The sequence below is a fragment of the Megalops cyprinoides genome, chromosome 2 (assembly GCF_013368585.1).
Source record: "Megalops cyprinoides isolate fMegCyp1 chromosome 2, fMegCyp1.pri, whole genome shotgun sequence".
Taxonomy (NCBI): Eukaryota; Metazoa; Chordata; class Actinopteri; order Elopiformes; family Megalopidae; genus Megalops; species Megalops cyprinoides.
Genome location: NC_050584.1, coordinates 15542036 through 15558024, shown reverse-complemented (window position 1 = coordinate 15558024; position 15989 = coordinate 15542036). Strand labels below are relative to the sequence as shown.

General features: G+C 41.3%; 1 protein-coding gene across 2 annotated transcripts in view; it reads left to right on the top strand.

Annotated features, from left to right (window-relative positions):
• The window catches only part of sema5a (sema domain, seven thrombospondin repeats (type 1 and type 1-like), transmembrane domain (TM) and short cytoplasmic domain, (semaphorin) 5A), a 100732-nt gene that overhangs the window by 69055 nt on the left and 15688 nt on the right, over nt 1-15989 (top strand). For both annotated transcript variants that reach the window (XR_005004739.1, XM_036522712.1), the window contains exons 12-16: nt 141-258; nt 4136-4317; nt 4498-4641; nt 9245-9392; nt 15742-15967. Coding sequence is in view for 1 of the 2 variants with exons in the window: in XM_036522712.1 (XP_036378605.1) it covers nt 141-258; nt 4136-4317; nt 4498-4641; nt 9245-9392; nt 15742-15967 (818 nt within the window). In the remaining variant the exon portion in view is untranslated. The remainder of the gene's footprint in view (nt 1-140; nt 259-4135; nt 4318-4497; nt 4642-9244; nt 9393-15741; nt 15968-15989) is intronic.

Genomic DNA, 15989 nt, shown 5'->3' with positions numbered 1-15989 from the left:
CTGTAAGCCAAGGGAACATTTTTAATTAGCTTGAGTTATATGTCGAGAAATATGTTGAGAATGCATCAATCTTCCGCTGTTATCATTGAAGGTGACCTGTTGACGTCCTCATTAATGTTGTCAACTCTTGGCTTTGGCAGAGCCTGTGTGGGAGCCAGAGACCCCTACTGTGGCTGGGATTTAGTGCTGAAGAAATGCACAACCTTGGAGGAGAGCCTCAGCATGAGTCAATGGGAGCAAAGCATCACTGAGTGTCCGGTGAGTACCCAGCATGCACTTGGGAAGACACAGGTTTCCCTCCCACTGTCATTACAGATTTTACATGAAATGCTTGTAAAGCTGTGGCTGTTGGATATTGTTAAGTATGTCTATCTACTGTATGTTCTTTTAACATTTGGCAATTTCAGTGTGAGTGTTATATTCTTGAAAATAGGGCAAAAAGAGAATCTGAAAGGAATAGTAATGTAAGTCACATTTTACCAACATTTTATATCTCCCTGATATTCAAAACTGCTCTGGAAACTGTATGTGGGATACACTGATTTTAATAACAGGTGCCATGTGAATATTAGACACAAACAAAGATTCCCACCACTAGAGAAGCTGATTACCTGCATTTTAGTGATACATATATTTAGCTCGTACGTCATTCACAGAGGGAAGCTGCATTAGTTTGAGAGATATATTTCTCAGCTCAGCTGGAGAGCCCAACCCTCTAAGCAGGAACTACACAGAGATTCGTTCCCTGACAACTTGTTTTCTGTGATACAGACCTCATATGTGAGAATAAACTGCACTCGAGCAGCAGTCATCCTAAAATATTTTTTTCTCAAGGGAGACAGATGTGGATATGACCGTAACTGCTGGCTTCAGTCAGATCAGCTTCCATTTTCAGAGACACCATATTTTTATTAAAATACCAGAACTTTGAGCAAAAGCAGTTCTTCTTCAGCTTTATTACTCTTAATAGACTTTCAGTTGTTTTATATAACCGTACTCCTCCATCTATAGTTTGCACCATTTTACTTCTCAGTATTTCTGTACTTTTATGTGATTTTTGCATGGGCAGGTCACTTGGCATAAGAGGCCCCATGCCATTTTCTGCTTTTGTATTGACTGAAACCTGGCGGGCATCCACACACAATCTAACTCATATTCACTCAGAAGTTTACCGTAAGGCTAAGTGGTAGTTTTACAAGATTTCCTGATCAGAGTCCAAGGCTGCTCACAGCGAGGTGACATCATATTCACAAGTATCACATCACTGTGAGATGACATCATATTTAGTGGTTTGCACAGCAGATGTGACTAGGAAAGGGTACTTCACTGTTTTCCTCTTGTGGGCCTTCCACTGTTCAGACAGCCACAAAATGAGGAATGAGGAGTGTGAATGCAAAAGCTACTGTACAGGAGGGGTTTTTTGTTATCCATGATGGCATACAGTAAATGCCCAAAGGCTCTTCAGTTGTGGGTCTGAAGTGCTGTGACCCAGCATGTTTTCCAACTTTCTTTAAAGCCCTGACACTCACACAGCAGGGGAGGAAAGATGCATCAGGTCAATCAAGATAACAATTATTAAAATTGAGTCAGGAAGTGCCCGGCTGGATGAAAGCCTGCAGCTACTGCGACCCCCTGGGACCAGGGTTTGCAGTGAAGGGGATTATGTGAAGTCAGTGTAACTCCTGTTTTTGTAGAAGCCCATGTTCACTGACCAAAATTTAGTGATTCCGTGCAGGAAACTGAGTGATTGGAACGTCTCTGTAAATGGCACTCTTAAAAATCCTCACAGTCAAAATGTTATTTCTTTTAGAAGAGATCCAGCTGTCCGAACCATCCAAATGCAGATCCTCAGCTGATCCAGGGGTGGATTTCTCAGTACTCTCAAAGAGCACAAACGCTGCAAAGCAACTTCATGTCTGGGTCCATTTCTTATGTCATAGGCAGTTTCTCTTTGAGTAACTGCCTTGCTTCTTTAGGTCAGATTAGGTCTCTCTCCAGAGACCCATGTAGGCCTACATGCAGCAGTTTGAACAAAAATACACTGTATTGTCTGTCACGAGATGAAAGGTCTAGCATTGTACATGTTATTGAGAACCATTTCTGTTTTCAAGGAGGAGAAGAACAGTGAAGTATTCCCGTATGCTACCTCAGTCACTTCTGAGAAAGAAAAGGGTCGATTTAAACATGGGCATTTCTTTAGGAAGGCTTAGAATTTTCTATCCTCTGATGCACTTTTGTAAAGAGTAGAAGGAGCAGCAGAGAAGATAAAATCCATTTGGAATGCTGTTTTCTCGCCTCTTATTTGACCTTTTGTTGCATGGAGGAGCAAAAGGAGGATTTTAGGCATTAAGCATGACAACCTTTCATGCTGAAGGTGTAATTCCAGTGTAGGGCAGTTGAGGGAACGGGAGCAAAGAGACTGTGACTGCTTTAGTGTTATATTCATGAATGTATTTTTATGTAAAATGCTACAGTGTGGACACGGTGGAGCAGCGAACAGAGGACCCGTGATGCATGAAAGCAGAAAGAGGGACTCTGCATTTTTTTTACAGCAGGATTCCTTAAACTCATTAGAGCAGAATCCCAGCCATGGGTGGGCGGAGGTGATGGTGTCATGTCATGTCAGCTGCCCTCTGGCAAGAACATCATTGTTAATTTTTGATTCTTTTAATTTGAATGCATTTCTTATAACCATTAAAAAATAAATATGGGGGCACAAATGTCACATCAAGAGAAAATATAATGAGCATCAGTAATAAACACTGGCAAAAAAAAGTGTTAAACAAGCAACTACTCTTGTGTTTTAAAGAGTTGTGCAAATGAAAAATGAGCAGGATAAGTGTCTGGATGCAGTTCCACTGTGTTTCTCACTGTGGCTGAAAAATGTTCCTCGGTTAAAACCTCAACAATGCCTACAGTAAAATGTGCTAAGGTTTTTACTTCAGTAAGCACAGGCAATTTTTCAACCTCTGCACAAAGAGGACATACATGAGACCATGTATCATACAGTGGTTGTAAAGGCTGTGGGTCAGTTGTACCCAACAACAATAGAAAGAAAGCATAATCTTGCATTCAGCAAAAGACAGCTTGCCTCCTATCCTGTTGTGAAAGTGTGAAGCTTATTCGGTCAGATGCAAGTGATGACAGTAGATAATTTGAAGCAATTCTGCAACCTTTAATTACTTTCACTTAATTTCTACATTCACCCTCCTCAAACAACCCGCTTGTGAAAACGTACTCTCGCACATAATCTAATTGAGGAAGAAGACAGCGTGCAATTAACAAACAAAAAGGTTATCCCTTACGGCAGATGCAGCTCCTTTCAAACCAGAGAGAATTTATCAGGTTATTTTTAGGAATGCACATATCTCAAATGACCCTTGAAGAAGCACATTAAAACTGCAGCAATCAGACAGCATGGCAGGCTATTATATTACATATTATAATATATTATATTATATTACAGTGTAGGGTGAAGTGTTAATGTAGAGGGGTAAATTTATCAGCAGTTTGCGGTGATGTTTTATGTGGATCTGACCAAAGCATAAACACTATTGATTACACATAATTTAATCTACTGAAATTGAAGATTAATCCCTTTGACTAACAACACGTTGAAATTTACTCAGTTCAAAAAATAAAACAAATATTAAGTCACCAAAGCATACCTGAATTCTCACCAATAAGTATTTGTGATCAGGTTGTCAGTGTGGAGCAAAACTCAATCCTTCATGACTTCATTCTTTAAGACACCAGCCAGGTCCTGTGACTTTGAATACTATTTAAATATGAGTCTTCTTTTGAAGTATTCCTTCCTCAGTGTATTGTACTGGAATTCCTTTTGCACAAGGGTGGAGGAGTGTACAAGTAAGGCATCCTTTGGGTGTCACCAGCCCCAAGTAATTGAGTAATGAGCTCCATTAATGAGAAATCTGCCTGCATTGCTAAAATACTATAAGCACAAAAATGTCTGCCTTTTAGGCTAGAAGGAGGGTATTCATATATAGTTTTGGCGCCTCGGACATCTGTAGCTGTAATTGCTAGTGAAACAAAGTGCCTTTGTTCCTGCACTTAGTAACCGCTTTGTTAAATTTACTGCATTGTTCTGCCACTTCCTCACTCCTGTTTGAAACAGACCAGGAACGTGACGGTGGACGGGAGGTTTGGGCCTTGGTCTGGGTGGAAGGTGTGCAGTCACAGCGATGGGGGCAGCGTGGGCTCCTGTCTGTGCAGAACACGGGCCTGCGACAGCCCCAGCCCCCAGTGTGGCGGTCAGCAGTGCCAGGGCCTGAGCGTGGAGGTCACCAACTGCTCCAGGTGCTCTACACTAGACGGAGTACATTCAGCATGTTACCACTAGCCCTGCTGCCGTTGTGAGCATGTGCTCATTTACGGATTTGTTCCATTACCTGACAGCAGCTTTCTTCACTTTGATAGAACCGAGCTTTGTCTTGTGGGCCTGTAGCTTCACTGAGAACGTGTTTGCGTTGTCTTCAGAAATGGTGCCTGGACTCCATGGACTGCGTGGGCCCCCTGCAGCACCAGCTGTGGCATCGGGTTCCAGGTCCGACAGCGATCCTGCAGCAACCCCACCCCTCGCCATGGGGGCCGAGTGTGCGTGGGCCAGAACCGTGAGGAGAGGTATGCTCCGATTGTCACTTGAACACGGTCACTCCGCTGTCAAATACATGCTGTTGAACACGTTTGAAAGCTATCGTCTGTGCTACATTCATTCTGTTCGAGTTTCTGACATCTAATTAAAAGACCTAGTGAAGATGTCATGGCATCTCAATTAGGTGAGCATCATGCACCAGTACCAATTTGTTTTGAAGCAAGGAAGCATTTCTGTGTAATAATTATCTCTGAAATAAGGAACTCATAAGATGTTTTAAGGTATCTTAGCAACCCACAGACCTTCACTAAAAGTAGATAAATCTCAAAAAAAAGACCAAGAAGCAAGGCAGGGGAAGGAAAACTAAATTTCAAATTATAATATGATAGCACAGGTTTATTCACATTGTGTGGTTTCATATGGTTTCCATAGTTTTTCTGTTGTTGAAAATTATAAATATGTAACAGTATTCAGATGTGGTCAGAAGGAAAGGAGGATACAGAGGAAAGTAGTCCCAGTTCAGCTTTCGCCTGTTTCTCAACAAAATGTTTTTACAGAGCACTCATTGATGGTAATAGTACAGAGGTCTCACACTCCACATCAGAAATAAATTCAATCCCACATTTCTAATAGAATTTCCTTTGTGGCAGACATACTTCAATCTCTTACAGATCATTCTGTCATCTCACTGAAGGAAAATGCGAAATGCTTGGTGTTTGTGTGGGTTCGTGGGAACGGCACAGTCAGAAACACATACCGGTGCATTAGCTCTCCTCACAGACCTTTTATTTTCCCTTAGAAACCTACAAAATTATTCGTACACAGTGGTATACTTTAATCTGAGTAAAGGAGGGATAAGGTGATGAGAATGTGGTGGAACTACAGTAGGAAGCAGCATTCTCACTTTAATTCAGAAAATTTTAGAAGTTGCGTCTATTTCTGAGAATGTAATGTACCAAAGACAGCATATACCACATTGATGTGTTTTAGATGTCATTTAAAATAATAGTATAGAGTGTCATGAATTCAGATATAGAAATATTGCTGTTTTACTCACATTCTATTTGATATGCCCTATATGTGATGTTCAGAAGACATTGTTGAGGAATGTTCACTGAGGACATGCTACCGGGCATTATGAACTCACAGCAGCTGCTATAGTTGGCACACTGTTGCAGATTCTGAGTGACATTTGAGTTTGCCCAAAGTTCCGGTCTTGATTCGAACTCATATGACTTCTTGTTTGCATTTGAGGAGCACAACTGTATTGTGCATTTCTTTGTCTGCACCTCTCGAGGTGAATTTGTCACCCTGCAACTATTGTGCAGGACACCTGCAGCTGCTGGGAAAGCTTGAAACAGAGACAGGAATGCTTATTTAACCGAATAGTTCTTCCCATCACCAGGGTTGCCATGGAAACACATGTGCTGAGCCTAGATGCAGCAGAGGTCATGGATTTATTTCTTCATTGCAAAGCAGAGGGTTTTTTTTTCTTCCCAAGCAGTTCAGCCCTGGTCAAATCCTGCCATCCCCTCTGCATTGAAGGCAGAGGATCCTAATGGCCCAGTGTGTCTAAGTATAAAATCCAGGAATAATCACACAAAGCACTGAAGCCAGTCAGGTGGAAGCAGGCTTTGGCACTTGACCAGCAAATCTGTAGTTTTCACACCGCTGTGTCCGTTAATAAGATACCTTGGGTTTCTCAGCAGTGGATAATAACTGTGAAAATATACCTGGAGTTTGATGAACAGGGGTGTGAGGATTCATCAGATCTGAGGACGGCTGCATTAATGGATGAAATGTGCTTAGTCAGTTTCCTGAAAGGGAGTCAAAGTCAAAGTGTGTTCCTGTCTTTTGTTCAGTTTCTTTCACTGTCTTCATTAGGAAAAGCCACTGGGTGATTGGTTTCCCATGTATGTAGTGTCAAAGCTGGGTTCCAGCTTTGCATTGCATACCCAGAGAATTCCCTTTTGAGTGCACTCAAAAGCTGAGCCGGCACATGCAAAGCCACGCTTGTACGCTGTTCTTTCTTTGTGAAAACAGGCACTCCTCGCCTGCCACTCCCGTGCCAGATGGATGTGGTTATCGATGTAGTGGAAGCGTTAGCGTGCCGTTCACTGGCGGCTTGACAAAGGCAGGTTTTTGGCAGAGAAACCGAGTGTGCACGGCCCCTGGCCCCGTTCAGGGTCTTCCAGAGTCCACTTCAAGCAGTGTCCTGTATCGCTCAGCAAACTGGAGAGGGCTGAGCTTTGAGCCAGAGACACTCCAAACATTTGTTTCCAATAGCTCTCTGTGTGGAGAGTGGTATTAAGGAAAGGCAAATGTTTTCATAAAGGTTGAAAAGACTGTCAGGGAACTACATTTGGTTGAAAAATGAATGTGGAAGGTTTACTTTTTGTGTGTTTGCCACAGGGCATGAAAACATACCTTTCTTACAATTCAGGACCTTACTGGCTGTTAATTTTGGATCTCACTGTTTGACTTACTGGCCTGTGTGTTTTTACATTTATGTTGATTTACAGAGTTGAGTAGAATGTCAGTGAAAGAATGCATGCATGTTTTAATTGACAATGAGTCAAGATCAATTTTTTAGTAGAGACTTCTGAACTTGTTGGGCACACATCCCACCTTTTAACACGCCTTGCATGTTAATGTGAAGTTGTTGATGTGGTACACAATAAAATTTGAAATTGGCTGTGTAGAAAATCATATGTTTTGTATATATTTTGTGATAGCTGTTCAGAGCGTTTTACTCTTAAATACTTTATTTCAAGAATAAGAGCTAACTTCATGTTTGAACAAAATAAGATAATATTGTTTGAAGACTAAACACACAATGGTTGTAGAAGGAACTTGAATATCAATGTTAGGACAATGAGCTCTTACAAATTAACCAAATGTGCCATGCAAGGAAAAAATCTTGTAAATGAGCTACTTAGAGATATTAAATCTGTCTCCATTGTTATATTATTTATTATTTCTGGAGAGAGTATGTCTGGGGAGAGACATTAACTCTATTTTATTATCATATTTACTGCCATAAATATCTTCAGTAAATCACAATGAGATTTTATGTGCTAGCCTACATATGTGTACTTAAAAGAGTTTTAAAGCCTCCTATACCTAGGTAACAGTTCTTCTGTGACACTGTTTTTCTTTTTTTAGAGAGAAATGGGCTTGAAAAGCCAATAATGCTAAATGATAGGCATTAAATGAGATGCATCATTTTATGGCTTTACATATTTTCTGTTGCTGTCATTTGGGGTACTGATAATATGTTCAGCTCACCAGTTGTGATGTTAATTCCATATGAACTGTGGTTCTGTCATTAAGGTTAAATAAATCGTTAATGGATATGAAAACTTGTTTATATGTCTGATTCATGAAGTAATACTTAGCTGCTGTTACTTATAATGAACATGGGAAATAGTAGCAGAGAGAACATAGACAAGCATAACTAATGACTAGGTCACTGCATGTGCAATATCATAATTCTAGTAGAAATGTGTGTTGGATGAAATAAGAAACCTTTTTTGCCACTATCAGATGGTCTATTTATTGAAGCGCCAGCTCATTGATTTAAGGGGCATTGGTCTCTTTTTTTAAAATGTGTTCTGTAGTTAGTCTTGCTTTGTGGTATCAGTAACTGAAGTCCTTTGAAGTTATTTCGGTTTTCAGTGCCAAAGCTTATGGGTCGAATATGATAAACTCTTCAAAGCTTCATTACACTCCATTTATAATTTGAGTTAGGAGTTTGCGGTCTGTTTCAAAGCAACTGTTAATTTACTGTAAACCACACAAGAGCTGTGGAGTTCGTCTCTCTCTCCCCACTCATCCCCCCTCTCCCGCCCTGCACCGCCCCTCTCCTTCTAGCAAGCTCCATGTGCGCATGTGGCCGACGCTGCAGGTAGACAGGACAGAGAGTATCATTTCTGTGTATGCTCAATTGAATTGCTAGCAGGCGTCTATTAAATGGAGCTCTGTTTAACATGTTCTCATTAGAGAGCTGTGTTGCATTACTGGATCATCAGGGGCTGAGGTTGTAATGAGTGTGTGAGAAAATGATGACTGCCCTTGCTTTAAGAGATTTGGCGTCATTTAACTGATGCCACACTTTTACTCAGACGTTTGCCAGTGTCGCTTCCATAGCCATACACTGCAAAAAATAGCCCTTCAAAAATAAGAAATAAAATAATTTATACAAGGTGTTTTTTGCTAGTAATAAGTGAAAAAATCTGCCAATGTAACTAGTGGAAATACACAGATGTTCAAGATGCACCGTCTAAAAACAAGTCCTTGTAGCTCAAGGAAATTTTGCTTGCTTGGTGACTGTGTCTTATATTAAGTGTAAAGAGATATTTTGACTTGAAAAGAGACAAATATGCTTGGTGAGATTTGGATTTTTTGCAGTGTATAGTTCAAAATCCCACAATTGTCAGAATAATGATTCTTCCCTTGGAATCCTGAGACTCTGAGAAGTGTTTGTGGAATTTAAACAGACAAAGTTAAGCTGTCCTTTGATATCCAGTGTAGTATTTAACGTGTTGATGTGTGAGTATACAGAGGTGTCACACACTGGTCTGAGAACCAGTGGCCCTCTGAACCACTCCCTGCATTGCCTCTTCCCCACAGATACTGCAACGAGCACCTGCCCTGTCCGCCGCATGTGTACTGGTCCAGCTGGTCACCATGGGAGCGTTGCACGGTGCCCTGTGGGGGAGGCATCCAGGCACGACGACGAACCTGTGAGAATGGCAACGAATGTCCCGGTTGCAGCCTGGTAGGTCTTTCCTCTTTAAACCGTGGCACTGGTCTCAGCAGTCCCCTGTGGCAGGATGCAGTGGTGTTTTGCCAAAGTAGCACATGAACTTTAAAGATCAGCTCCAACTCAGCAGTATTCCTGGAGTGCAATATATTTGTCATACATTTCTTGGACTGTACTATAGCTATCAATAGACACAGTACTACTATCAATTGCCTTAAGTCAAGCTTCTACTATTGATTGTACCAATTCCATTACAGCTAATACACAAAAATGATTCATGTCAAATCAGAGTGTGAACAGTTGTTTTTTTTTTTTTTCTGTGGGTCTAAAAATATTGCCCACAGAAAGAGGCCAACAAGCCTTCAATGGAATGAGGAAAGGCAGGGAAAGACCTTCAGCCGTTCTGGCGTCAGCTTAGATTTCAGGGGAGGTGGAGCTGCTTGTTATTTTAATGCTATTTTAAAACTCTGTCATTAACTTTCCAAAATTAAAAACGAGTCACGTGACAACAGTATCCATTGCAATCCCAAACAGGGACTAAATATGAAGAGATAAAGGATGACATGCAGAGGGTGACCCCAAATAAAAACGAGAGACAAGAGAGGTCTTTGAACATACTGCCGTAAGCGGGACATGAATATACAGTAAAGCTAATCAGTGGCAGTGATAAACCATGACCGAACACCGTGTGGGGACAGATAATAGACTGTAAGGAACCAAGACAGCAGAGGAGCTGGCAGCTGTTTGCAGTACAGGTCTGCAGGTCTGTTGCGGTCCATTAGATGTTTTGCACACCCAAAACATTTCAGAAATGCAGCAACAGCTTCAGAAGGGCGTACAACATTTGGAGAATGTGGTGAGTGGCAGTATCCAGTGTACTGCACATCTAAGCATTTTTCCCCAGTGGGTTTCCCTATCACCGCAACAAGAATCTTTATTTTTATCAGCTGCAAGCCCATGCACTGGAGATTAGAGACGTGGAAGCAACAAATTACACACAGAGAGACTGTTGGTGGGTGGGAGTTGAGGTCAATGCCTTACACATTTTTTTCACCCCTGTTCTATTACAGTGCTCCTATCATCCCTTCTTTATAAAGATGGCATGTACTGAAACTGAGGTTGTCTCGCCAGTGTAGCCATAATTGCATTTCAGACATTTATTTTCCTTGGGAAACTGTCAGGGGGACCTGTCTAATCAGCCATTTCTTTGGAATGCTCTTGGTTCTACAAAGTTTAACATATATGGAAATAATTACAAACTCGGGCTACTGTTGGCGAAAATCACAGGACTCCTAATATATCTAAAGGCTTTCTTGGCAATGTGTCTCCAAGGGTAAATAAATTGGATTTTTCAAAAAAGGAAAACATAAATGAAAAAAAAACATAATTCTTTTGAGAATTTTGCACCATCTGTTTGTTTTGTTTTCTCACTTAGAAAAATATCCATTAAATTACAATGGATAGAACATACTGCACTTGCTTAATATAGGTTTACCCTCCACTGATGTTTGTACTCACCTGTAATACTGACCCTTCCGATGGTGAACACAGAATGTCTTCCTGTGTTATATTTTTTGTCAGTTGGAATTGATCTTACCATGGCCACCTGTGGTCTGCTCAGGGTTTACCTTTCTGCTGTTAACTGATGGTGGAATGTTAACACCTGTTTCAGGCTGAGCATGTTTCTAGAGGAGAGGAATTGCCAGGGAAACAGGCTGATTTTTATGTTATGATAAAGCTACGGCATTTATTTGGAATGCTGTTGCATACAGTTAAGGAGGTGTTTATGTATGCATATCAGAGATCAGTGTTATTGATTACTTTAATCTTCAGATTGCTATTAATATTATCGCGTTGAATATGTTCTGTTGCCAAGAAAAATTAAAGGCAGGAAGGTCATGCTGGATTAAATTGTTTTCTCATTAAAAAAATGCAATCCATCAATTCTGATTGCGTGTAATAATGCTGCAGTGTACTAACAGTAATTTCTTTGCTCCTGGTGGTACGACAATCTGATCATTTTCCTTTAACTGATACTTCATCAAAACCTGGAAAAAAAACATTGTTGAGTAGAATTAATTTCTCACATTAATTGGTTTGACTTTATTACCAAAGAAACAATGAATTAATTCCGTTCTCTTGATTTTGCGGGTGGAGTCTTTTCTTTTGCATTAAATTGTGTAGCATTTGCCCGTAGCCACATGTTCTTTGACTATGTCAATAGATTTACACTTCCATCTCCATGTCCACAATTTGGGTGAGTCATTGACAACCTAAAACAGCAGACTTTTAATGCCCATGAAAATTTTCTGTAGTCTGATAGGCTTTTTGTGCTTAATTTTTTTGTTAAATCAAACTATGTCTTATCATTATAATTCTCACATGCTGTAAAGAAAATGAAGAATACGACCACATGAGGAAGGGAATTACCTGTCAGTGGGTCCATATTATTCAGATAATTGGAACGTTTGCTCATCAAGCAAAATAAACAAAAAGCTGTGATCATTATAAAGGGAGGATTTCTACCGCCTCTATTTCAATCACAGGAAGCCCCACTGGTACCGAATGTGTGCACTGCGGTGGCAGAGGTCTTATCTTTTGTGAGCACCGCTGGCCAATTGCCATGAAATTTAAGTGTTTGCATTGGACCGACACTGGCCGAGGCATTATTGTTACATCTCACAGTGACCTTCCGCTGGATTGTAATGTGCTTGTGCCAATGCCAAGGGGCTGTGTTTGCCCTTCATCTGCCAACACTGTGCCTCCATCACATTCTTTCACTCTCATCACTTCAGCACGGTCAGCTCTTTCTGATTATACACCACACAAGTCACCTTTCTGAGCCTCGTGTGCACAAAACTTGTGCTGTGTATTTTATATTTGCTTACTGTAGTATTTTAAAAAGCCCATGCACAGCTATCGGTGTCCTGGGTCAAACCAGTGAAATGTTGCAAAGTGTGGTGACTACTTTCATGAGGAATACAACAAGCATGAAGAATAAACCACGTCAGACAACATGAATCTTAAAACAAAAAGAGAAAACTTCCTTCTTGTCTGTAGTTATGCATTGTGATACTTCTGTAAATTTGTGTTTGTTATCACTGTCGTGCAGGGTTTGTCTGCACGGGTGTGTGTGAAATATGACTGGGCATATTTGGTAAATATTTGAAGGCCATATCAGTGTACCTCAGTGAGAGTACCTGCGGTAGTAACCGCAATTTTCCTGTGCTCTTGCTGTTACAGCATTTATGGTAAATCCCAGGTGAACGCCAGACACATGCTCTCCATTAGTTTGTAAGAAAAAAAAAGTACGCTGAGCCCCCTGTGTAATTGATTTCTCTTAATGCTCCCATTTGTAAACAAGTCAGTGAGATGGACTGCAGTGCCACTGAAATGTGTACCGTTGTAAGGATGTATATCAGGGGCCGCTTGTAGCTCCCCATATGCGGGGCTGTGTTGACTCAGTTCCTCTGTTCCCATTGAAATAAATCTTGGGAGTGAACGTAATGATGTTAAAAAGCCCCAGAGAGGCACCGTCCAATTCCTCATCAGCTGCCGGATGACCGGAGCCCAAAGGCGAACAATCGGCTGCTGTGCGGGCCGGTCCCGGGAGATCTCCGTCCGAGAGATTTATGAAACAAGGAAGGGGAGGCAGGTTCACAAGCTACAGTAACCCCCCCCCCCATACTCACACACAGCAAAATCCCACTCCAAGTTACACCCACAAAAATAAGCACGAGGACAAGGAATGTAAAGTGAGTGTGGGGAAACACAAAGAGTGCCTCATTCATCGGTGCGTCCACGGAGCCGAAACAGCTGGGGGACACATGAACAGGGCTGTGGTGCCTCGCTGAGGTCCAGAGGCACGTACTGTACTGTGGATGGTGTTAGATTTGTGTGGTCTCAGCCGGCGTGATCTCCTCGCCATTAGGCCAGAGCACTTGCAGCCGCTTGAAAAGGTGTGTGCAGCAGGCTAATGGGAATGGCAGACAAATGTCCCATTTGGCACTGATAATGTGAATGAATGGCCCCATGTTGGGTAGTATCGTGCGGAGCAAGTGCTTAATTTAATCCAATTTTATGTTCCACATGGCACTGTTCACGATTCACTGACTTTTGCAGAGGTATGACTTTTTGCTAATTTCTCAGAAATAGAGCCGTTACAGTGCAGCGTAGTGGAGTGTAAAAGCGCCGATGATCCCTGTTTTTTTATCACTAATAACTTTTATCAGCTGGCGGAGCACAAAAGCCATCGGATGAAAAATGAAAATGTTTCCCAAAGGAGAAAAAAATTGCAGCAACGACTTAAGCTTTCATGACAGATGTCTTCCTTATTGGACAAGAAACACTTCTGTGACATCACCTTTAATATGATATATACCTATTCAAGAAGTGATCTCACTTGACTGATGACCTCTCAGTGATCCTTGCACCTGTGGTGTTGCTGTGTGTCAAATAGGAAATTTCAATGCATGTTCAGCGGAGCATTTCTTTAATTCCTTTGGTATGGCCTGTTTAGGTCAAAAGAAGATCATCTTATCACAGGAAGCAAGATTTAGCTTGCTCAACAGTTAATTTATCCAGATATACTGATAAGGTTTTCTGAGACGTCTCACACAGATCCTACACACACCGTATTACATTATTTTAACTTTATTATATGTGATCTACAAAGGGGCATTCTTCAGAATATAAATATTGAAAACATTGCACCTTTCTCTATTCATACTTTGGCTGTTCTTCCTGTTTATTCATGCAAATGTCTAAGACTTGATTTAAGTTCCCATGGTGCTCTGTGGTGGAGGACATGAGCATACCAATTTAGCGTGGCAGAACTTGTCATCTTTGTCATCATATTTGAAGAGGCGAGACCATAATATGCAATTTCCTTTGCCAGTGAATAAAAAAATAATTAATAGGCACATTTAACTGCCTTTTGGTGAAGAAGCTCAAAAAGACGTGCAAAATAAACATGTTGTAACATTTCTCAAGAGCAAGGCCACCCAGTAAACATGGTGAAACAGTGGTCCTCAGTGCAGTGTATATGTAGGAAGACCTCAGTTAGCTCTCAACTCCCATACTTTTTGTTTGCCCTGTAGAGCTTGTGAGAAAATATTGTCCCTCTATCTTTAAGTAGTCATACCATGAATAAAGCAATAAAGCATTCTGCAAAGGGCTGATTCCTTCCAGAAGTAGCAAAGCAAATAAAACTTCTGTGTACTGTTTTCGCAAGGATGTTGATTTTTGCGGGGTTCCGTCTCGCAAGATGGCCAAGGCGCGAGGTGCTTATTCATTTCACAGGGCTGCCCTGATATTTGAAGTTGTTAAATATTAATGAACGGAGATGATTACAAAGTTATGTGGTGTGAAAGCAAGCAACTTGTGACAGACTCATTTTTCTTCTAAATAACGCAATATAAATCCTCCTGTGTCTTTAACCTTGGGCTTTCACTCCAGTTACTTTAGCTTTAGGGAGCGCAGGCTGAGTGCTCAAATCTGCTCCCCATGACAAGTTGACGGATGAACAAAGAGGACTTTTATCTTATTTTGTCAAGGTCTGGCAGTCACTCAAGGTCTGCTGTGCATAAATAAATAAATGGGGAAAAAACAGCAATTTTCACTTTCTCTATCTAATGAAGATGTAATTTACCTTACATATGTTCCCACTTGGTTTAGTTTAGTTTTTTTTTTCACTGTACCTTAGGCAGGCTGTCATATTTTATGACTCGGTATGTAATCACAGATGGTGAAACAATGTGTAGAACGGTAACAAAAAACAAGCATTTGACAGAGAGCAGCAGGAGAGAGGTAGAGAAGGAGGAACGTTACGTAAGAAAAAGGTAGTTGGAGATATTAAATCAGACAGAAGTGAAAACAGTCTAAACAATACAACAGTGGTCTCTGTTACCAGAGCAGTGGACTTGTTAGACAGCATGACAGACACAGAGAGAAGACCTGGTGCTTGGGAATCCGTTTTTCATTTTACCGACGCCAATGAGCTTGTTTGTTGGTTGTCAGAAATTTCAACTGGGAGTCAGATCGAAATGCCATTTTGAGTTGCGCATAGCAGCAGCATTTTTTCTCATTATTGCTCAGCCCTATCCCTTCCCTGCCCCCTCTACCCCCTGTTATAAATTAAACTTGATCAATGACCTTTTCTGCCTGGCTTGTTTGCTACTTGCCATGTTCAGCAAAGAGCGTAATAGAAATATTTCACTTGAGCCAGCAGAATGGCAGTCTGACACTTGAGGATGTACAGTAGCTGAGCCTCACACTAGGCATTGGGGTCATTTGAGTGTGAGCATGTCTCATTTCATCTGTAAACAGTGGCTAATGATGTACATTGCATTTCCTGATCGTTTAGGAGTACCAATCATGTAACACTCTCCCCTGCCCGGACCTGAAGAAAACCACTCCCTGGACACCATGGACACCGGTCAACATCTCAGACAATGGTGGCCATTATGAGCAGCGTTTCAGATACACCTGCAAGGCCCGAGTGCCAGACCCCAACCTTTTGGAAGTTGGGCGGCAGAGAATAGAGATGCGCTACTGTTCAAGTGATGGATCCACAGGTTGCTCCACTGATGGTGAGCTTTCTCTCTCTCTGTC